General features: G+C 37.1%; 1 protein-coding gene across 4 annotated transcripts; it reads left to right on the plus strand.

Moving 5' to 3' along the window:
• The first annotated feature begins 908 nt into the window (after positions 1-908).
• On the plus strand, positions 909-21,239 carry LOC127511164 (tripartite motif-containing protein 16-like protein). 4 transcript variants are annotated; one of them, XR_007929848.1, is made up of 8 exons: positions 912-1,223; positions 5,761-6,040; positions 7,283-7,378; positions 7,966-8,199; positions 15,232-15,391; positions 15,545-15,592; positions 15,802-20,923; positions 21,016-21,239. XR_007929848.1 is itself a non-coding variant. In XM_051891828.1 (7 exons), the coding sequence occupies exons 2-7, from the start codon at positions 5,765-5,767 to the stop codon at positions 16,332-16,334; spliced, it is 1,347 nt and encodes a 448-aa protein (XP_051747788.1). In that variant the 5' UTR covers positions 909-1,097; positions 5,761-5,764; the 3' UTR covers positions 16,335-21,239. The 4 variants fall into 4 exon arrangements, 3 of the variants coding, with proteins under 3 accessions (XP_051747788.1, XP_051747786.1, XP_051747787.1); XM_051891828.1 differs by having other exon boundaries at positions 909-1,097; positions 15,802-21,239; XM_051891826.1 differs by having other exon boundaries at positions 15,802-21,239.
• Positions 21,240-24,336: the final 3,097 nt, after the last annotated feature.

The raw sequence follows: 24,336 nt of genomic DNA on the forward strand, positions 1-24,336 counted from the left end.
AAACCTGTTTTTCTCAAAATTCCGTTCCTAAAAATAAGAGCGATCAGCCGAATTCGGATAACCATAACGTTTGTTACCGACAAGCTATGAAAGAAGTAAAAACAGATATGGAAAGGGCTCAAATTCAGCTTTCGAATGGTATTGAAACCTGCGATAGGTAAAATTTCACCATGTGATGGGTTTTTGCAGATCACATTACAATTAAAATAGCAAAATAATGTTATTATTGTTCTAAATGTGTGGAGTAAATGGATTTGATGATACTTATTTAATTAGTATGACATCCTTATAGTGTGTATACTGTTAATTAGCTTAAATATTAAAAAGATGTTCAATAGTATGTATTTGTATTTTATTTTTTCAGAAATAATTATGAGAAGGGAGGTTTTTTTCACTTGTCAAAATACACAACCCTAGCAGTCAACCTGTATGCTCAGCTATCCAGTTAATTTGAATAATCTATTTCCAAGCTTCAGTCCTGCTGTGGCAGCTGAAACAGACTGTCAGGAAGAGACTGATAATGAAGAGAGAGATGTGGATTCACTAGGTAGTTCAGACACAGAAGGGGAGAAAATATTTTTTCAGAAAGCCCCATGAAATAGCATGATCAAACAAAGAGGGCAGGATGTGCCATAAATAGTAAAGCTGTTATGTGTGAGATATTATAATTATGTAAATAATTTTTGGTGCAATAATATATATTGAATATATATATATATATAGATACAAGAGAAGTTTAAAAGGTTCTATCTGTCTGTCTAAACTCAAAACAGCAGTTCAAGATCAGTTTTTCAGTGATTTTTCTTTGACTCAGCAATGATGGACAAGGACAAATGTGTGTTTGTCTTTTTTATGTTTGTCTTAACTTCTTTTGTAAAGTTTGTGTCGTGTGAAATACAGATATTCAGTTTTGAATCCTGAAACATCATGCCAAGCAAATGTATCATGAATTAGACAAAACATGTCGTGTAATTTGTAGACTGTCCCTTGGATATCGCTGACCTCATCACCGCCCATGGAGAGCAATGTTTTTTTCGCATTTGAAAGACATCGACTCTAAAAGAAAACAGAATAGTAGATGATAGTTACACATGGAGGTAATAATAATAATAATCTCATACGAACATTTTTGAACACGCCGTAAGGAAGTTATTGAGGGCAAAAGTCCGAATGTGTGAATATAAAAACCAACGTTACCGCAGTCTGAACTTTTCTACACACAAGTAAGCTAACATAATCTAAATTTACTATTTTGTTTCTTCATTGGATTAACTGGCTGGAATTTTAACCTAAGATGTTCATGTCTTTCTTTCGTCAGTCGAAAAGAATTTAAGGTTTTTGAGGAAAACATTCCAGGATTTTTCTCCATATAGTGGATTTCAAAGGCTACCAACAGGTTGAACGTTTCAGTGCAGCTTCAAAGGGCTTTAAACGATACCAGACGACGAATAAGGGTCTTATCTAGCGAAACGATCGGTCATTTTCGAAAAAAAAAAAAATACAACTATGCTTTATAAACACAAAATATCGCCTTGAACGTACTTTCCGTTTACGCATTCTTCAAAACGCTTACGCTGAATGTCCCACGCCTTCCCTATTCACCTTACGGAAAAAAAACTAAACTTTCGAAAATGAGCCGATTGTTTCGCTAGATAAGACCCTTATTCCTCATCTGGTATCGTTTAAAGCTCTTTGAAGCTGCACTGAAACTGTAATTTTGACCTTCAACCTGTTGGTAGACGTTGAAATCCACTATATGGAGAAAAATCCTGGAATGTTTTCATCAAAAATTTCTTTTCGACTGAAGAAAGAAAGACATGAACATCTTGGATGACATGGGAGTGAGTAAATTATCAGGAAAAGTTTATTTAAAAGTGGACTAATCCTTTAATCATTTTTTTTATTTTGACTCCTGTTTCTTCAAAATGATTCAAAGGTTGAAATGTGAGGTTTAATTTATAAAACTTATTTGAACATTTAGTGCATGTTTGTAGACAACATTATGTTGTAAATCATCCAATCAGCACACGTGTTTATTAAAAAAATCTGGCTGGCATATAGCAATTTATATAATACTGTATTGTAGTTAGTGTCAATTTCATGTTTTGTTCAATTACAGTATCACCAAGTGACACAATTCCGATTTTTTTTTTTTTTTTTTTTTTAATTTTTTTTTTATGTGTCCTCAGAGTACGCCCATGATGCCCATTGGTGAAAATATCAAATTTTGTTTAGGAGTTACAGATATTTATATTTATAAGCACATAAAAAAATTACCCATGCATGACTTTGACGGCATTTTTTTGCCAATTACTATAAAAAGTTTGACTTTCACAAATATCTTTAAATCTGTTAGTCCGATCGAGACTAAACTAACGTAGGAAAATGGAAAACATAGGTCGTTGGCGAAATGCTAAAAAATTACCCATGCATGACTTTGACGGCTATAAAAAGTTTGACAATTGAAAAATGCCATCAAAGTCATGCAATTTTTTTAGCATTTCGCCAACGACCTATGTTTTCCATTTTCCTACGTTAGTTTAGTCTCGATCGGACTAACAGATTTAAAGATATTTGTGAAAGTTGTTTAAACGCTAAATCACAACGTTGCACTAACCACTAACCAAGGCGAAACCTAGCGTGTTTGGTATCGTTGGAATTGGCAAGGATTCAGGAATCTAAGGAGATGAATCCCTTGTAAATAAGTCAACCATGTCCAAAGTTATATGCGTGTAAATAATTTTTTTCACCACTGGGTGGTGCTGGCCCGAAACTTTTTTTTAGACTCCTTCAGGGCATTATGCCAATGACCCATACCATGTTTCATAATGATACGTTCATGTGCTTGTAAAATACAGCATTTTTTTTCTTTTTTACAAAATGGCCAATGCACAAAATGACCGATATGGGAAAATTGGATATTGTTCAATTTGGCATGCCTCCCTGAATCTAAAGAGACCACTTTGACCACTTTTTGATTTTTGGGCAAACCATTCAGAAGTTATAAGTAAAAATAGCAATTTTTCATATCTGCGGTCCAGTAGGTGGCGCGGGGCCGAATTGCAGCATGTAGCCTCAGGTTATGCTTGTGATAACGTACCAAATTTGGTCAGAATATGCCTAAGCGTTGCAGAGATATAGCCCCACGTTCATTTTGGTGGGCACGCCATCAAATTTTTTTTATAGGTAGCACTTTCTATGAAGCCTGTATTTATAATGCATTATAAGGGTATTCTTAATGTGTTATAATGCATAATGCCTTATAAACAACATTATAATTTGTTGTATCATCTTACAAATAATTATAACAACAGTTACAATACATTATAATACCTATTTGTGGTTATATCTTGCATTATAACACCAGGTGAAGCCTGCATTTATAACGCATTATAAGGGAATTCTAAATGCGTTATAATACACGCATAATGTCTTATAAACAACATTATAATGTGTTGCATCATCTCATGAAATGACAAAAACTTTTAAAAAGCTTTATGATGTGGTCATAATATTTATAAGTGGTTTTTGTCTGCTTTAAGTAAAGTAACAAAAGTTCTTTTAAACAGCTATAAGATATCATGAAGTGATTATAAGACATTTGATTTAAACATTTTTTATTTGCTTTGAACATTTTAATTGCAATACTTAGAAAATGTGTTCCATATGTGCAAATCAGCTTAAACATATGGTATTGTTTTAAACGTAAAAGAGTTTTCATTGAGTTTAAAGGGATAGTTCACCCAAATATACAAATTCGGTCATCATTTACTCACCCTCAAGTTGATCCAAACCTGTGTGAATTTCTTTATTCTGCTGAACACAGAAGAAGATGTTTTAAAGAATGTTGGTAACCAAACAGTTAACGGTAGCCATTGACTTCCATAGTATATTTCTGTCCTACTATGGGTGTTTGATTATCAGCTTTCAATAAAATATATTCTTTTGTGTTCAACAGAATAAAGAAACTATTTTTTGGCCTTCATAGGAAACACTTAAATATGAACAAAGTAACAGTGAACCATTGAAAGTAATTTTTTTTTTACACATGACATGATTTGCATTGTGAAGATATTGTTCCTTTGTACTTTTCTTCACAACTTTGATTTTACTTTAAGGGAAATGTCATATAAACACTTCATGATATCTTATGGCTGTTTAAAAGAAGAATTAACTTGTGTTACTTTACTTAAAGCAGACAAAGACCACATAAATATTATGACCACATTATAAAGTTTTTTAGATGTTTAGAAGAATACTTTGTTTTCATCACTTTACTTTACGCAGTTAAAGACCACTCATAAGATGTAGTAAGATATTGATTTTTTTTTTAATCATTCAAATTTGGCTGGGTGGTTAATAACACATTTTTCTGCAGTGTGACAAACTCAGAACACATACTTTAAAATGACTTTACAGGGAGTTTAATATAATCTTAATATTATTGATTCGTCCCCTCAAAGAAAGGGGCAGCAGATCCCAACATTTAATATCTAGTTTCAGACCACAGCTTTGTAGAGGTCCTTATGATTATGTAGCCCAGAATCCCAAATATAGTATCTTTTCTGTAGTAACTTTAAAAGGAATCGAATTATGTGTGGCAGCTGTATTGATTGGCATTAGCTCACTTTTTTGAAGATTTATTTTGTAGCCAGATATTTTACCAAATCTTTCCAATATATTCAGTGATTTAGGGAGAACTGGTAAAGGATCTGATAATTACAGTAACAAATCGTCTGCATAAAGCGAGCCTTTACACTCTATTGAATTTTGATCTAAAATTATGGCCAAACCCAAATTTTCCTTGAGTGTAAAAAAGTTAGTCCCACTTCATCCAATCAAAGGCCTTTTCAGTAGCGAGCGATATCAAAAGAAGAGTACCAATTCTTCATGAGCCTGGCTGGTCTGATGAAATTAAGGAGGGCATGAGCACCTCAAGATGTCGGGCCAAAAAGTTTTGCCAAAATCTTAACATCTGTGTTTAGGAGAGAGACTGGCTGATATGAGCTGCACTGAGAGGGATTCTTATCTTTCTTCAAAATAAGAGAGATGGTCACTTCACGCATAGTTGGGGAAGAGAATTTGAGGAAAGTGATTCTTTGAATACAGTGAGGAGCAAAGAGACAAGAATATCTCACTTATTATTATTATTTCTTTTATTTTTTTTTGAAGAACTTTTATGGAAAGCCATCTGGCCCTTTGCCACATTTCATACTTATAATTGCTTCTGTGATCTCTTCTAACGAAATATTCTCTAGTTTGGCAGCCAGTTCTGGATCTAACCTGGAGATATCCAAACTATGAAAAAAATAATCTAGGACAGATTTATTATCTAGTGGCTCTGAGGTGTAAAGGGCAGCATAGTATCGATGAAAGCATGAATTTATTTCCATATGATCTCTGTGTTTTAGACCTTGCTCATCACTAACCTTCAAAATGTACTGATTGGCAGCCATCTGAAGCAACTGATGTGCTAAACATTTTCCAGCCCTCTCGTCGTATTCCTAAGAGATATGTCTAGATTTTAGTATAAGCTTTTCTGCTTGATGTGTCAAGAGGAGATCAAACCCCATTTTAGGCATCAGACATTAAGTACATAATCAGAGTAAGAGTGGCTGTATCTAATATCTCATTTCATAATATCATCTGTCAGACTTGCATACAAACCTGTTTTGCATTCAAACAGAAGCAGGAAACTTCTCAGTGAAACTGAAACTAAGTATAATTGAGCTGTTTGTGTCTCTTTCTGTTTTTGTGCAGTAAAATGTCAGAAGCCAGAATTTATCAGGATGAGTTGAGGTGTGCAGTGTGTATGGATGTCCTGAAGGATCCAGTGACCATTCCCTGTGGACACAGTTACTGTAAGAGCTGTATTACAGTCTGCTGGGATGAGGAGGATCAGAAGAGAGTCTACAGCTGTCCTCAGTGCAGACAGACCTTCAGTCCAAGACCTGCTTTAGCTAAAAACACCATTCTGGCTGAAATGGTGAAGAAACTGAAGAAGGCTCAACTTCCTGATGACTGTTACGATTTGAAAATGGTAAAACTCAACTGTTTAACTCAAGGGGAGTTGGAAAATTAGCTTATTTTCAAAAAAAGTGGAGTGTTCCTTTAATTAAAATGTACTTTAAATATGAAACTAAACTGCCAGTAGGGGGTCACTGTCTTAATGAGCGAGTCATTCATTCAACCAATTTGTTTGTCTGATTTATTCAGAAACAACCGATTCGTTCAAAACGCAGATTCAGTCAGTATATATACTGTTGCACAGAGACTGTTCTTCTGTTCTTCATTTTGAAATTTTCGTTGGCGAAGTGAAGAAAAACAAACTATCGACAATATGTTAATTTATTATTCATTTAACTGTTGTAGCAAACAAATAATGAGCTTACAACGGTTACTGAACTGACATTTACCCATTCTCTTCCTTTCATGTGCAGGAGACAGACGTTATATGCTGTAGTAAATGCAGCGAGGCCCGCAAATTGTCACGTGAACAAGCAAATCCATAAAGCAAAATAAAATAAAAATAATATTTAAGCTAATTAGATATTTTAATTTGGTAAATGATTTAGTTATGTCTAAGTCAAATTGTCATCTAAAATTTAAGACCTCTCATAAGTAAAAATAAGACTTTTTATGGCCTAAAAATCTAATTTAAGACTTTTTAAGGATCCGCGAGAACCCTGGATAGTGAGAGGGTGCATTTCCGCAAATCTGCGTCAGGATAGGTCACACTAAAGGCTCAATGAAAGGAGCATGTAGCACATCATGTGGGACCTTTTGATTTCTGTCTATCACTGACTTAGCAAGTTGCAGTATCGTGACTAAGAAAACTGGATTTTTGTATGAGCATGGAGTGGTTCGACTGATTTCTGTTGATATGTGCACTTCATTGCTGTTCATACTGGTTAGATGTTACAGGACACTAATAAAAGAAACTAGGTATGATGACGTGTGTAATGGTGTAGTAGTGGTGTCCCATTTCTTAGGGGTATATCTTCACCCCTACACCTTGCTACTCTGTTTCAAGGGGAAGGGCGAAGGGGTATAAAATAGAATTGGGATTGTGCCTAAGAATCAGAATCAACAAATTTGTGTCTGTGAGAACACAAATTGGCCGATGTGAATTCTTTATGCGATACCGGGCCCCTAATGAGCGAATAATTGAAAGTACTGGATACCCAGAATAATCAAATATCTAAATGGATACATACATCAATCACACTATGATTTTGTGACAGTTTTATGTGAGATTTACTGTTATTCATTTGTTCTCAAGAAAGGGTTAAAGGCTACGCAAAGGATGCCTCAGCAGAGGATCCAGCAGAGAGAGAAAGATCTTCAGCAGCTGAGAGAGGCTTTGGAGTCTCATAAGGTGAGTTTCAGGAGTCTCACACTGCAGACTGTGAGGGACCAGTAAGAGCTGTAGCTCCCCTCAGTAATTTCACGAGCACAAAGACTGTCTGATGACAGTTTATTGAATGGTTCACCATCAGGATAACCATCCAACTTAAAATGCAGTGAGAACTAAATACAAAGAATATAAACAAACAAATAAGAATAAATATTGTTTTTGTAACTTATCAAAGAATTTTCACAGAATTAAATTCACTTTAACAGCAAAACTAGTCTTTAGATATTGCTCCTTTCCACACAATAGAATCCACATCATTCACATCTGAAACAAATGCAAAAAATTACTTCATTGGCTAATTATTAATAAAGGAGAACTTAATCTTGTAATATCTTCTGTAACTTAAGATGAATAGATTAACTTTAATAATCATCAGAAATGTAGAACACTCTTTAACTCCAAATGTGGTGCAGACATTTTCCTTGCGAGTTGCACTGTTTTCCTTTCATAATAAAAGAAACAGCTTTTTTATAAGCAGTTTCTTATTAAAGGTATTTAATGACTTCTATGTCAGTTACAAGAGCTGCTTTTGATGTGTGTCCTAACAGCGCTCTGCACAGACAGCAGTGGAGGACAGTGAGAGGATCTTCACTGAGCTCATCCGCTCCATTGAGAGAAGCTGCTCTGAGGCCACACAGCGGATCAGAGATCAGGAAAAGACTGCAGTGAGTCGAGCTGAAGGACTTCTAGAGCGACTGGAGCAGGAGATCAGTGATCTGAAGAGGAGAGACGCTGAGCTGGAGCAGCTTTCACACACACAGGATCACATCCATTTATTACAGGTAACTGTAATATAGAAGAACAGTGTAGTGGACTTGAGCAAGATCCTCACTGTAAAAATTAAGTTGCTGGATTTACTTTAAAAAAAAAATAGTGTGTATTATTTTTTTGTGAGCCACTTCTTAAGCATTTTTCATGTGGAATTTTAAGCAATGTCAACTAAGAAACCTTAGCTGGCTATACCCAATGTCTGAGGCAACACTTATAGCATTTACCCTGACGGCTGTCAAGGTGAAGGAATTTCCCTTGCAGTAATTTTGAGTGTCTCAATAGCACGATATGCATATCATGTTATTGAGCCACTCAAAATTACTGCAAGGGAAATTATATATATGTGATGTGATCTGCAAAAACCCATCACATGGTGAAATTTTACCAATCACAGGTTTCAATACCATATGAAAGGATTCGAGATCTTTTCCAAATCTGTTTTTACTTCTTTCATAGCTTGTCGGTAACAAACGTTATGGTTATCTGAATTCGGCTGATCGCTCTGATTTTCAGAAATGAAATTTTGAGAAAAACAGGTTTAAATAACTGTCACCGCTTTTTCGCATAGACATGAAAATGCACTATCCAAACATAAATGAAATAAATTATGAAAGTGAAATAAAAAAACTTATAAAAGTTTGGTAGGCCCCTCAAGGCCTCCTTTCTCAGATGACATGCTGGCATAATGCTTGTATATGGCCATTACTGCTTTGAGCCATGCACCACCTCCTTGAGGAGGCCTTGGTAGGTCTCATGAGGTTTAGTGGAATATTATTGATTTGAATAATGTGCATGGCTTAAGTGGTATGGTAGTATGGTCACCACTTGCTGATGCCACGTGTCTACTGAGGGTAGGCTCTATCGGCCTCCCATGTATTATGTTGGAGTTCAATTGTGTACTCCTTCAGTAGAAATGAAGTAACTGCTGAGTACTTTTTAATATGGTTGACCTTTCAGGTTGGTTTATTTGCTTAATTCAGGTTTTGTATACATTAGCCTCCTGGAGTCTGGGTTTTTGGGTGATTACAACTTTGGGTGATTACAACCACTAGACTTTCGCTATTGTCTTAGGGACATACTAGCGTTTGTGATAGCATAATTCTTTTTGTTAATTATTAGTCTGTCATGACTTGATTTCTGGTTGGCCAGGGCCCTAGGGGTTGTTTTAACCTCCTTTGGGTAAGTTAATCATCCTTGTTGGTGCCTCAAACACTGTCACGAGCTGATGCTGCGTTTCTGCTGAGGTTATAGGCCGCTGGGGCCTTCTTTAGCAGTAGGTGGCGTTTGTTGTACCCCTCATGTTTAGAGGTTAAGGGTTCTTTCCCAAGTACACTGCTCGTTGGATTGTATTGGGTGGATGTTCAAGCACTGTGTGGCTCAATGCAAGAATCTTGTTTAAGAGTGAAAAGGTTCCTTTAGACCGAGTACACTGCTCGTTGGATTGTGTTAGGTGGACGGTTATGTGGGCACTATCACAGTCCTTCTTGTGGTATGCTAGTCATGGTTTCTTGCAGTAGCAAGAGAGGTCTCCAAGGTGGCCCCACGCGCGCCTTTTATACTTCCAGTACTTCCCTACTAGGGTTGTCTGCATAATTGTGCCTAGTTCCCTAAGCACACAGCTCTCCTCAGTGCAAATAAGCAGGCGCTGAGTAGATCCTAGGATTGAGCGGATTTTACTCCCCTCAATATGAGGGTTTATAGCTTTCAGCTGAGTTCTGCTCTCCAGGATGCCCGTCTCTACGCGTGGGTTTGAGTTTCCTACTGCCCCTTTGCAGTCGCTCCTACTTGCTCTCTTCTCTGAAGAATGCGTTTTTGAGATTCTGTGATCCAGACAGGGTTGGCTAGGACACTGAGTTGGTTGGCCTCCCTGGTGGCAGTGAGGGTGATATTTTTCCCCTCTAGTGACTGGCTGGGGGTTCCTTTCGGTCTCCCGGCCACATTCCCTTGAAGGGACCACTTTCCTTTGGAATTGTTTGGTCCCAGAAGCCGGAGCAAGAGCCTGGGTAGGCTCTCTACGGAGAGCCTCTTTTAGGCTTAGCTTGGGCTGTTTGGCCATAGGGAATGATGTCACTGACAGCCTTGTGCGACCCTAGGGTGAGCTGCTTCTGGTTTCCTTTGGAACCATTCCTATGTTTCTTAGCCGTTTCCTGGCTTGCACTGCCCTCAAGCATGGCGGCGTGGGTATACCGTTCCCCATAGCGTGAAGCAAACGCAGAGTTGAGTTCCCTTTCGAAAGGGAACGTCTCAGGTTACGTATGTAACCATAGTTCCCTGAGAACAGGGAATGAGACTCTGCGTTTCCTTGCCATGCTCTGGGCTGCCTGCTGAACAGTCCCTCAAGACAAGTTAAGATGCTGGCTGTTTCGCTAGGCGCGCCTTTTATACTTCCAGAGTCGCGCCCTATTACGTCATGGGCTGTCGCCGGCCAATAGGATTGGAATTTGTTGACATTTGGCTTTCAACACCGAACGTCACATGGACGTTCCCCCATAGCGTGAAGCAAACGCAAAGTCTCGTTCCCTGTAGACCTACTGTTGGTCTTGTTTTAAAGAAGACACAGATTGTAGAAGTGAAATAAATTATGAAATTGAAATTAAAAAAAAGTTATAGAAGTTTAATTGTTTATATTTTATAATAATATATTACAAAGCGTGTTGTACTCTTAAACTGCAAGAAAATAAAAGCCAAAAATCTCAACATTCTAAATTTTAGGTTGAAATATTTCAAAAATGAGCTTTCAGTAAGATTTTGTTTGTGCGCAGTACCAAACTTTTTCACTAGATGACACCCAAGCTCCATATCTGACCATTTAAGGGCGCCTCCATTTAACTGAGTTATCTGAACCATATATTTCCATATTTTCATAAATTTTATGAAGTAGACATCCTATTCAGAAGTAGTATGGGCAGTTTGGCAGTATCTGATTTGAATTCAACCTCTAAAAAACACATAATTAGAACATGTGTGTTCATTTTAGCTCCGTTGTTCTCACGATAACATTGTATTAGAGAAAAAATCTTTGCGTGCTGTAGTTTATACAGGACTGGTGGGAAATTTGCATTAATACACCTTCATTCTACATGTTATGTGGTTTGCTTTGATAGGTGAACTGTCTTTGTAGTGTTAAGAGAGGGAAAGCTATGGCCGAGTATTTTTTTTTAACCTCCGCTGGGTGTGTTCTTAAACAGTAAAGTTAGAGAAAGACAGTCTTTTCAGCTTGCCACTATAAATCGCTATTTTTTTTTGCACTTAAATGGCAAATTTTGCCAAGATGTTTTCAGAGATGATAGACAAGATGTATAGAATAATTTAATGAAAACCCAATTTTGACCAAAAAAATGACATTTGACCTATTTTTTGACTACTGAAAATGTTCCATTTTGACATCCGACGGGTTTTCACAGATCGCATCACATATATACACTGCCCTCCAAAAGTTTGGAAACGCCCTAGGAAAGTGGGGCTTTGGACACTATTGGCATGAATCCTTTTTAATTTGTGATAATTTTGCACTGATAAGGGACAACACAAACTACGAAAACATATTTTATTACATAAACAGTTTATACATAGAAAAAACTTAAATTTTCGATTCATCAAAATATCCACTATTAGCAGCTATTACAGCTCTGGATAATCTGGGCATCCAAGCTGTCAGTTTATTCAAACATTGACTTGCTATATTACTCTAAGCCTCCTGAAGTCTCTAAAAATCTTTTGAAAACCTGGGCCAAGTTAGCCAGGCATCACAGCTGGCAAAGGGGCATGTCTGACTTTGACATGTATATATTGCCATTATTATGTAATCAAAATGATAATTATTATTGCTGGTCTTCAATGATAATGTCAAGTTACTGTAATGTATTTGCACAAAAAAATTGAGGATTTATGCTGATATCGTCCAAAACCACATTTTGCCAGGGGTGTTTCCAAACTTTTGGAGGGCAGTGTATATCCCTCGAAGATCCCTAAAGCGTCACTTCAAAGCATCATCAGCTGCGCTCAAGGTATCTGCCCTTATGTTGTTAAAGTTTGGTTATTTAAGAAAATCACAATAAATATTAATAATGCAAGATGGCCCATTGAAATATGTGAGATGTAAAGTTTATTTAAACTGCAAAAGTAAAGAATACATTTAAATTATTGTGACATATATCAATGGGGAGGACAATGTATACATGCGTCAAGTTTTTCAACGAGAAAGACTTCTGCAAAGGATACACCTGTGTATCCTCGCTCATAGCTCATCTGAAAGCTTCCTTACTCCTCGTTCCTCGCCTCCTTGTGGTGCAATTAGATAATTGAGATGTCCTTCAAGATGGCTGAGTTCGGTTGGTTTCCGGGTCACAGGCTGGAGGATGTAGGAGCAAGGAAATGAGGAAGCTTCGATTTTTGAGTATTGAGAAGCACCCCTAGTCATTACCATCAATACGAGTGTGCCAATTTTTCTTCATTTTCCTATGGTCTGTTCATAGGGCTGCCATAGATTCCCGATCTTTGGACTGAGCCACACATAAATGTCTGAACAGAAAATTCATCATTGTTCAAAAGTTATGATGTCACAAAGTTAACAAGGTCGGAAGGATGGAAGAAGTTTGTAACCACCAGGACTCTTCCTAGAGCAGGTCGCCCGGCCAAACTGAGCGATCAGGGGAGAAGGGCCTTAGTAAGGGAGGTGACCAAAAACCTGATGGTCATTCTGACAGAGCTCCAGTGTTTCTCTGTGGAGAGAGCAGAACCTTCCAGAAGAACAACCATCTCTGCAGCACTCCACCAATCAGGCCTGTATGGTAGAGTGGACAGACTGAAGCCACTCCTCAGTAAAAGGCACATGAAGGACTCTCAGACAATGAGAAACAAAATTCTCTGGTCTGATGAAACAAAGATTGAACTCTTTGGCCTGAATAGCAAGTGTCATGTCTGGAGGAAACCAGGCACCGCTCATCACCTGACCAATCCCATCAGTGAAGCATGGTGGTGGCAGCATCATGCTGTGGGGATGTTTTTCAACGGCAGGAACTGGGACACTAGTCAGGATCGAGGGAAAGAAGGATGCAGCAAAGTACAGCGACATCTTTGATGAAAACCTGCTCCAAAACGCTCTGGACCACAAACTGTGGCAAAGGTTCATCTACCAACAGGACAACGATCCTAAGCACACAGCCAAGATAACAAAGGAGTGGCTACAGGACAACTCTTTGAATGTCCTTGAATGGCCCAGCCAGAGCCCAGACTTGAACCAGATTGAACATCCCTGGAGAGATCTGAAAATGGCTGTGCACCGACACTCCCCATCCAATCTGATAGAGCTTGAGAGGTCCTGCAAAGAAGAATGGGAGAAACTGCCCAAAAATAGGTGTGCCCAACCTATCTTGTAGCATCGTACTAAAAAAGACTTGAGGCTGTAATTGGTGCCAAAGGTGCTTTAACAAAGTATTGAGCAAAGGCTGTGAATACTTTTTCTTTTATTTCATTTGTTATTTTTAATAAATTTGCAAAGACTTCAAACAAACTTCTTTCACGTTGTCATTATGGGGTATTGTTTGTAGAATTTTGAGGAAAATAATGAATTTGATCCCTTTTGGAATAAGACTGTAACAAAATGTGGAAAAAAGTGCACTGTGAATACTTTCCAGATGCACTGTATATGTACTCAACAATTTGTAAATAAAACAATTGCTTGCAGTTCAGTTCAGCCATGTATCGCTGCTTTTTTGCCTCAAGTAGGGTGTTATTGTGTTGTGAACACATTTGCAGACACATAACACACTAGGTAGACGTAGTTAAAAATTATTTTAATATTAATAAGTTGCATAGGTATCAACATAAAATATAAATGATCATTCAGATAATTAAAATAGGAATTCATAGATACCAAAACATGGTATATGCGATCTTGATTAGGTAATAATAAAACATTTATTCAGAGAGTTTAGATTAATACATAGTGTTACGAGTTTACAGATGTTAAATGGAATGAACGCAACATTTAGGTGAGATGCAACTGTTGCAGTGTGAGGAAGAACAGGCCGGACAACAAGGGTTGCAAAAATAACCCGATCTTTATTGACACGGGTGGAGAAAAGGACAATACAAGAGAAACAAACTCAAAAGAAAGAAAAGAAACGAGGGTGTCGCCAAACAAAAGAAATAATCAAAACAAAACCCCATTAACTAGCGCCCACGCCCCTAAACTAACTACCAAAAATAAAATGTAGAAACAAAACCGAAAACTTCGGCGTATACGACGCCTTAACTAAACTCACTACATAAATAACCAAAAGTACAATGGAGGCGAACACCCCCCCCACACTAACTAACATAAATCACTAACTAACAAATCGAGCCGTCATTCACTACAATTGTCAAGAAGGTTGAGATTAACACCGAGTAGGGCTGTACATAACAAAGGGATCATTATTTCCCAATCAAGACCGAATCAAGTGGTTAACTTCACACCAGCATACGAATGCGCACATACAATGAATACGTGAAACTTGTATCACGCTCTAACTCCATCAGATTAACTATTACACGAGTGCATCAAACAACTCACAGAATACTGTCTCAGTAAACCACAGACTAAGTGAACGGCTCAAAGACACGTAGATTGGCTGAGTGCTTCTGGCTCGACAAAGGTGAGTGAGGTCCGAGGCCCAAACGCTCACTGCAGATGGACGCCGCCAAAAGCCCTTTAAACAATCCGCAACCCGCAGATTGGCAGAACGCTGGTCGTGACGTCAGAGCGTCATGACATCACGATGATTGCTGGTCTTCCGGTCCAATAAGATCAACCTAAAACAACTCGATGGATAGATAACATGAGAGGGAGAAAACAAAATACAATACAAAACATACATGGAACGTAACAATAGACAAGGTGGGTGAGTTTGCTGGATTATTCATTAAATATAATGAATAATTGTGTGTCAGACTGGTCCAGATGCTACAAAAATGAATTCATTTTACACAATTTTACACAACTTTGACAAAATGTCAATGTTCAAAGGGGTTACACTACTGTTTTTTTTTTTTTTCTGTAGAGTTTCCAGTCTCTCTCAGCACTTCCTGAATGCACATCCATACTCAACATGCCCTTCAGTTCTCTCTCCTCTTTTGATGGTGTGAGAGAATCTGTCCGTCAGCTGAGAGACAAACTGGAGGATTTCTGCAAAGAGGAGCTGAAGAAGATCCCTGACAGAGGTAAAGTCCTGGAGATTCATCTGCTCTCAGAAATGATCCTCCATCATCTCATATCATGTAGAAGATCATATTAGAAATGTCTTAGGAACGGATGCAGGGATCATTTTCTCTTGACATGATAATCACACTCTTCATGTCTGTTGATTTCCACAGTCACTTTCACCAGCATTGTTCCCAAAACCAGGAACGAGTTCCTAGAATGTAAGTCACTAATCAATCAACCAACAAAGAACATTTTAGAAACATGATGAAAGATTTATAATTGATCATTTAAATGATTTGCACAGGATATCTGGTAAATTGTACTGAGACATTGAACACAAAGACATGAAGAGTTCAGCAACATTAAAAGAGCAAACAGATTCATAATTCATGATTTCATAATTCCTGACGTGTTTTATCTTCATCAGATACCCATCGGCTCACTCTGGATCTGAACACGGCACATAAACGCCTCCATCTGTCTGAAAAGAACAGAGTGATTACTGAAACTAACAAAGTCCAGTCGTATCCTGATCATCCAGACAGATTTGATTATTGGTGTCAGGTGTTGTGTAGAGAGAGTGTGTGTGATCGACGCTGTTACTGGGAGATTGAGTGGAGTGGGCTCCTTGGTCTGTATATATCAGTGTCATATAAGAGCATCAGCAGGAAGGGTGAGGGTTATGAGTGTTGGTTTGGACATAATGATCAGTCCTGGAGCTTGTTCTGCTCTTCCTTCAGATTCTCATTCATTCACAATAAGATAGAGACTGATCTCCCTGTAGTGTCCTGCTGTAGAATAGGAGTGTATGTGGATTACAGTGCAGGAATTTTGTCCTTCTACAGTGTCTCTGGAGACACAATGAGCCTCATCCACACAGTCCAGACCACATTCACTCAACCGCTCTATCCTGGGTTTTGGGTTTATCATTGTAGATCAAGAGTGAAACTGTGTCAGTGAATCAGAGTCGATTGAAGAGAGATTCTACACATAATATTTAAAATAACATTCATTTCCAGAGCCTTGAGAAAGTTTTTCCTGTTTTGTTGGAAATAATAAAAAAAAAAAAAGGATTTTATGTAATGGACTTTAGTGGTAGGTTCAAATTGTTAAAGAAGAATGGGATAATACGAATTATAAAACAAAAATAAAAACTGAAAAGTTACGAGTGCATGTGTATTCACAGCATATCAGTGCTATAAAATCCCTAGAAGAGTAACATTTTTAATTAGTTCAACCAAATTATGCTGTCTTCACATGCACATGCACAGTTTCCTAGGTTTAAATTGCACATTTAATGCCCTCCCATTTCGAAACTTGAGTGCGATGAGCTCATAATCACGACTTCAGGAGTGGGAACTATCAAATTTCTGATAGCACGTGAAGGCAGCATTAACCCTTAATTGTCCCTTAATTGGACTAACGTTTTAGTCAGATAGATCCCAAACTTACAGAGCGATTGCATAAGGAAATATACATTTTTTTATATGATAAACTATATATCACTTTTTAAATTTACTTCTCAACTATGCATTTATGCTGTTTTTGTGGATATTTTGAAGTTTTTTACCTATTTACTGCACAATTACTTAACCACACCATAAATTGGCTAATGAAAAATTGATTTTTAATGAAAGAAATCACTTTAATGAACTTAATTAAATCTAAATTGTATTTGGACATTGCTCTATGTGTTAGGGATAGAATACTGCCATCTACAGGTTTTTGGAAAAACTTTAGAAATTATAGTTAAAGAAAGAATGTGCAATGACCACATATATCCAATAGAGGTCAATGGGGACTCATTTCAACTTCATTTGTCTTGATGCTTCAACCTATGATAAATATTTTTTTTATATATATATTTTGTGAACATGCTTGTTCCATGTTGCCTTTGTGCTCTAATATTAGTACTTCATTTATGTATGGACATTTTTCAGATTTATGCCAGTTTTGATGATTTTATTTGCCAATTTCTACAAAAATGCCCTCTGTTAAACACTTTGTGTTTATGGTCTAGGACCAGACCTTTATTTAAATGTAGAAATTTTAAGTTTTATGCCAGTTTTGTTGATTTTATTTGCCAATTTCTATAAAAAGGTCCCCAAGGACCTTTAACAGTGATTTTTTTTTTTTTTTTTTTTTTTAACAACCAAATCAAGCCCAGATTTTGTGTGCGCACTTAGATAGATTATTTAGGAAAAGTCTCATACCCCTGAGATGAAGAGAACCGTTTTTAAAAATGAAGGAATCTTTCAGTGGGTTCAGCTGGACCTCAAGGACCAATTAAGGGTTAAGGTGCGTTCATGTCATATCGTAATTACTGTAACTACGAGATTCTGGCTCGTAAAAAGAGTTCACGTCCTTGTAAATCTCGTAATTGACCCTTCGCAAAGACCCGCCCCCCCCCCCCCCCCTTAGTTACTGTTGCTTTGTCCGACAAGCCATGGCGCTGTCACGCCACACGCAGTGAAAAATACATCGTGAAGCAAAGAGGACACTGACAACATGCCACTTGATGCCACTTATAGCATCAAATAAACATGAATGAACATGAGAAGGAATGTTGTTTCAAATGTGGTAAGATGTCAGTACACACCATTTTTCAAGTTTAAGTCCACCGAGGTTAATCGTCTAACTCCTGACTGCTTTGTCGGACAAAATGGCGGATTCGGCTTTCTGATTGGTTAGATCGCTTGTCAATCAAACTCCTGGCGAAGGGTCAATTACAGCTTGTAAGCCACCTGACCGCTGTAGATTCACTTAGGCATTGATAGAACAGCCCCGAATACAACGTTACATGTTGTCATCTCAAGATTCCGGTAAATACGTGGTGCTGTGAACACAGCATTACTTCAGAAGTCACATAATTAGTTAATTAATGTTCACCTGTGTGCAATCAAAGTGTTGCATGATCTGTCACATTGTATCAGTATTAGTATACCTGTCACATGTGCTCTGTGTTTGTCCTTGGACTTTTAAGTTGAAGTGTTTCCTGTGCTTTATGTTGTAGTTCTTTGTAGTTTTTCATGTTGATTTGTCTCCCCAGGTGTTTCTTGTTTCCTTGTTAAGCCTGTTTGCCCTTGTGTGTATATATAGCCCTTGTGTTTCCTGGTTCTTGGCTAGTCGTTCTGTAACGATCGTTGAGAGACAAAGCAGAGAGAGAATCCAATTGCACGCACACTTTTAATAACAAAACTCCATACGAAAAGACTGGAACCTTAGACCCAAGACATGAACACGATTCGTCACAACACATGAAACAACGACTAGCAAAGAACAAGAAAACACAAGGGCAAACAGGCTTAACAAGGAAACAAGAAACAACTGGGGAGACAAATCAACATGAAAAACTACAAAGAACTACAACATAAAGCACAGGAAACACTTCAACTTAAAAGTCCAAGGACAGACACAGAGCATGTGACAATACCTAGTCTGCAAAACCACTAATCATGTGGACCAAGGAACTCTCCAAACACATCAGAGACAAAAATTTGGAGGAGTGTAGATCAGGTTTGGTAAAAAAAAAAAATAATAATCACCATTAATGAGAAGGTCACCAACCAGAACTCATAAACAGGGCAATGAGGTCATTAATCAGAGATTCAACAAAGATATCAAAGATAACACTGAAGGAGCTAGAAAGATCCACTTTAGAAATGAAAACATCTGTCCATAGGACCACTTTAAGTCAAACAAAGAGGGGTTTATGGAAGAGTGGGTAGAAAGAAGCCATTGCTTAAAGAAATAAGAAAACATGTTTGAAGTTTACCAAACAGCATGTGGAAGACTCCTCAACCACATGGGAAAAGCTTCTCTGGTCAGATGAGACAGAAATGTAAAGGCCTTTGCACACTGAGTCTGAAATTTTCGTACTTTGTTTGTCATACAGTGCCACTCCTTTGTGCTGTAGAAGACATGAATCAACTTGTCAGATGGCATTGGGGATTTTGAAATTGTCAAACTCTGAACGCTCTGAATTGTCAAAACGTCTCTCAAAATGCGTGGCATGGATGCGAAAAACGCAGAAAATCGAACCTGATCCGAATTGTTTATGACGGACGAAAGTTTCGGAGGCAGTGTGTAAACGTGATTGACACAACGTGAGGTCATATTTATTTTTTAACGTGCGAACATTTCGCACGTCCGAATTTCGGACTCAGTGTGCATATCAAATTTAGGACCAAGATAGTTCCTTATTAGGTAATCAATAATTACTGAATGAGATAGGAATCATTAAAAACTAACAGGCAATTATGACAAATTATAAAGAATTACTAATGAATTATTAATCACAACATTAATGTGTGAGATGTGAGCAATTGTCTTTTTTTACTTAGAAGATGGTCGTAAAAAATGCATCACTATTTACTCAAGTGTTACCTAAGCCTCGTTCGGACTATCAGTCCAAATCCGATTTTTGTGCATATCTGATTGAAATCCGATCAGGTTTAGCAAGTCTGAATGGCCAAAAATCAAATGAAATCCCTCAAACTCCACTATTAAGTACATACATTTATTTTTTAAGTTTTTTTTAATTTTATTTCATTTTTTGAAAAGCTTCAAGCCAGAAACACATATTGTTTATTAAATTTGTTGTAAACGTGTTTATGAATTTTCAACTATGTAACAAAATGCACATTTATAGAACTACTCCATATGTAAAAGAGGAAATGAGACAAAATAACTGTAAAATAAATATTTTGCTCTCTATTTTCTAAAACTTTAAGAAATTGACTGTTTTTGAGATCTTGTCAACTAAATGAATGCCAAGTTTAGAAGGGGTTAGGGGATAGTAAAAAAAAATATTCCTAGTGGTTGAAGGTACTGTAGGCTACATAAATTTCCTCACTGAATGAAATGATGTTCTGCAGCTTAGCAACTTTACTGTCAATGTACTGTTGATGAATATGATGATTATGCAATTACTCTATTTTGTTTAAAGTTGTTTTTCTTTGTAGTAGCTTTATGTAACCCAATTAGTGATGATGCATAAAAATGTATTGAAATGATGTAATGTAGAAAAGAAAACTATGTATAAGAATGATATTAATGGCTATTATGTATGCATGTATACTTAACCATGTTGAAGTAGTTTATATATGGCTGTTTTACTTACAGTATATGTTTATGTTAAAAAGAAATATTAAACTGTAGTGTATAGTACAAAATTTATATTAAAGTAATGTAGAGTAGAGAACATTTATGTATTAGATACAAGGAAATTGTAATGCTGTAGATAAAGCATATTTTACAGACGAAAAAGGAGACGGACACAAAGTAGAAGAGCCAAGAGGAGAGCTAACAGGAGAAAACGCAGGCTACGTCAGAAACACCTTAAAAGGATTGTGGAAGACTTGGCAGCTCTCCAACTGATGACAACAGGCAAGAATTTAACATCAGCAGTGAACTGTTTGAGTATAAAAGACGGATGAGAAGACTGGCCAGGCAGATACAGATTGAGCAGTGTCTCTCGACGTGAGAAACCCAGTTGATTGACTCAACCTAACCTGAGAATAATAAATAATAAGGTTAAAGGTGTTAAGGTAAAAGTTATACACCATAAAACAGTACACATGACTGTTTTTGCCTGGTCCAGTTTGAGAGTATTCATTTTTATTTATTTATATTTTTGCAGCTTCTTTGCATTTGAGACCGTTACTGTTTGACTCAGTGGGCATGTTGGTTTCCTCAGAAGTCTTTTCAGTTTGTTCAGGTGATTCTTGTACTTGAAAGTGCTGAAGTTGTAAAGGACACCATGCTTTTTTTGCATCATCTGCAAGATATTACAGTCTTCAGCATCACTGTAAAATAACAATGTTTGAAACTCCATATGAAACACTTCATATTCACAGAACACAATTTTGTGTTTTCTTTTTCTATTGTGTTGTTTTCCACGTTTTGATAGATTTGACTTGTGTGCTGTCCTAGTTGTATGTTTGAACACATTCTTTTTTCCCTTGTTTAACTTGGTAGGGTTGTGTTTTTGGTTTAGAAAATGTAAGCTTTGCTCGTTTTGGACTGTGTACTTCACAGAGACTCTAACACAGTTTAGTGTACTACTACAGTAAAATGTGAATCTTAAAGTCATATCTGTTATTTTTGGATTCAAATATTTAATGCACTTACTTAATACTCCAGAAAAATTTAAACACTCTGGAAACGTGAATTCTGCTACTTTGAAATCCATACATATGGCGGTAAGAAATTAATTGCTTACATTTTATCTAGTTTTATCACTTGAATTCATATAAACATAAATATAAACAGGGCAGCACAGTGGCTTAGTGGCTCAGTGGGTAGCACTGTCACCTCACAGCCAGAAGGTTCCTGGTTCAAGTCCTGGCTGAGCCAGGAGTTAGCAGGTTCTCTGTGTGTCAGTGTGGGTTTCCTCCGGGTACTCCAGTTCCCACCACAGTTCAAAGACATACAGCAGAGGTAAATTAGCGATAAGTCTCTGTGTGTGAGCCCGATGATAGACTGGCCATCCTTTTGTCATGTTTTGAACGTTCAGAAAACATTTAATAACATTTCCAAAATTATACAATGGAAAATATACAACGTTCACATAAACCAAGAAAGAAACATTCTTAATACGTAAAAACAACCTGATAATTTGAATGTTCCGAAAAATATTCCAAAATAACGTTTTCATAACATTTCCAAAATGATAGAGTGGAATGTTCCTCTAACATTCACATAAATCAAGAAAAAAAACTGGATGTTTTCAATGTTTAAAAAACATTCAGAAGTAACGTTTTCATAACTTAATGGGAATGTCAGCAAAACATTCTAAGAACATGTTTTTGTTTGCTGGGAACTCAGGGTGATTCCTGTTTCTTGGTTCTGTGTTTGAGTGATGTGTGTAAAACAGGTGTGTCTGTAAAGCAGCTTCCTCATTCCTGATCCTGAAGAGTCTCATTTCTACTAAGTTTTTAGTTTCCGTGTGTGTTCCCACACACATTGTGTCCTATCAGTCTCAGACATGCACTCAAACAATATAAGTTAGAGAGAAGCAACACAACACGCTTAAGTTCAGTGATTCTGTATCCTAAATACTACACTGGTACTGAAATCATTACCATGAAATCAAAATGGCCAGATCTTGTTTTTATTGAATACTGCAGTAATTATTATAAATGATTTATCCATGCACATCATTATTTTGTTAAATCCATGTGCGCTCGTAATCTTGAATCAAAATAAATTCCCCTCCCTTTTGCAGTGACATCTCTTCTCTGATGACGAGGGCGGGGCAACCTGTCACTCACATGAGATCCACCAATAGCAAACCACTTCCATCCAATCAATTCCCTATGGACAAATTCAAGCCTACATGTGTTCTTGTTCCTGAGACCATTTCACTTGGATATACTGTATGTCACGATAGCAAGGTATCGTACCTTATATATCATGCTGACATTAATACCTCATGAGTGATTTCACTTTGAGTGTCATGAAATATTTAGTCTTTTCAGAAATGTACACCAACAGCTTTATCTTCAGGAGCTGTATTTTTGTTGAGAGCGTGTCTGTCTGCAATACTGTGTGTGAAAATAAGTTATTTCTTATTAGATATTTATTGATATAACTTCGATTGTGTTCATCAGAAAGAAGAAAGTCATATACACCTAGGATGGCTTGAGGGTGAGTAAAGCTTGGAGTAATTTTCATTTTAAAGTGAACTAATCCTTTAATCTTCAGTTGCCTTCCAGGTTAACTTGTCATCTATAAACACCAAACTTCTTAAGGCCAAGAAACATTAGCAACAGCACAAATAAATTCAATAGAATAGAGAGCTATGAAACTAAGTTTTTCAGGTTAAGTAGGTTTTTATTCAGGTAAGAAATACTACAGAAATTAAAGTAATCAAATGTAAAATAACACATCCAGTGTAACACATTTATTGTAAATATTAAATACAGATTTATTCGTACCATTAAAGTTATAAAACGTATTCAGTCAAGAGCAGAAAGTGATTTTCTTTGTCTTTTGTTCTTTAAATAACATGACAGACAGCAGCAGGAATATTGGACTGCTGTCCCTTTAAGAGTTTATGAACAGACCCAATACTGTTACACAATATGCGTTCTCTTTCTTAGCTATTTAACGATCCAAAACTGACTGTGTTTATCTGAATAATCACCAAGACGGGCATTTTGATATAATTTTGTATGTATTTGACCTTTTAAGTGCAGTAAGTCACTCATTTTGGTACATGTGACTCTGTTTGACTTCTGTCTCTGTTTGAGACTGAGCGTGGCTTGTTCACTCCACTAATATAGATCAGTGGTGTACGTGCTTTTGGTGTGAGCACGAAACCTGCGGGAACCGGAGCGAATGAGACTCATGGTGTGTGTCACTTCACCGTTGGAGAGAAGAGAGCAAGAATGCGCAGCTGACGTTATTGCCTGTGTGGCGCCGCTGGTAACAACGGATCGGCTCGGAATTGGAAAGAAGTGAGACTGACCTGCTGGACTTGGTCGAGACCAACTAGAACTTTTAGCGAGACCAATGAACAAGTCCGAGACAATTCCGAGTGCAAATACCAACGAGTCAGAGACAACAGAAAAAAGTCTTGAGTCCGGACTACAGCACTAATTGATGTAAAAAAAAAACAGTCAAATTGGCATCAATTTGACGTCCACACACTGATATCCAATTGATGTTGAAAAAAAAAAAAAAAACGTCAAATTGACGTCAAAAACTTGATATCCATTTGATGTCCACACAGTGATGTCCAGATGTTGAAAAAAAAAGTCAAATTGATGTCAAAAAATTGACGTCCATTTGACATGCACACACTGATGTCCAATTGATGATCAAATTGACGTCAAAAAACGGGTCAAAAATGCAAATCAAACTGATTTTCTTTCGACCACCAAAATAACGACGCAATGCAATGAAAGAAAAATACAAGGTTCTGTCATGAAACTAAATGGGCAAGCTAATAGGTCCT

This window comes from Ctenopharyngodon idella, chromosome 4, assembly GCF_019924925.1.
Source record: "Ctenopharyngodon idella isolate HZGC_01 chromosome 4, HZGC01, whole genome shotgun sequence".
NCBI lineage: Eukaryota > Metazoa > Chordata > Actinopteri > Cypriniformes > Xenocyprididae > Ctenopharyngodon > Ctenopharyngodon idella.

What these genes read in the sequence shown, in the direction of transcription:
- LOC127511164 (XM_051891826.1), top strand. Translation starts at nt 1,171, where the DNA reads ATGTGTGAATATAAAAACCAACGTTACCGCAGTCTGAACTTTTCTACA. An exon ending in ACTGTTACGATTTGAAAATG is followed by an intron (nt 6,041 to 7,282) that starts GTAAAACTCAAC and finishes TTTGTTCTCAAG; the next exon opens with AAAGGGTTAAAGGCTACGCA. An exon ending in AGGCTTTGGAGTCTCATAAG is followed by an intron (nt 7,379 to 7,965) that starts GTGAGTTTCAGG and finishes GTGTCCTAACAG; the next exon opens with CGCTCTGCACAGACAGCAGT.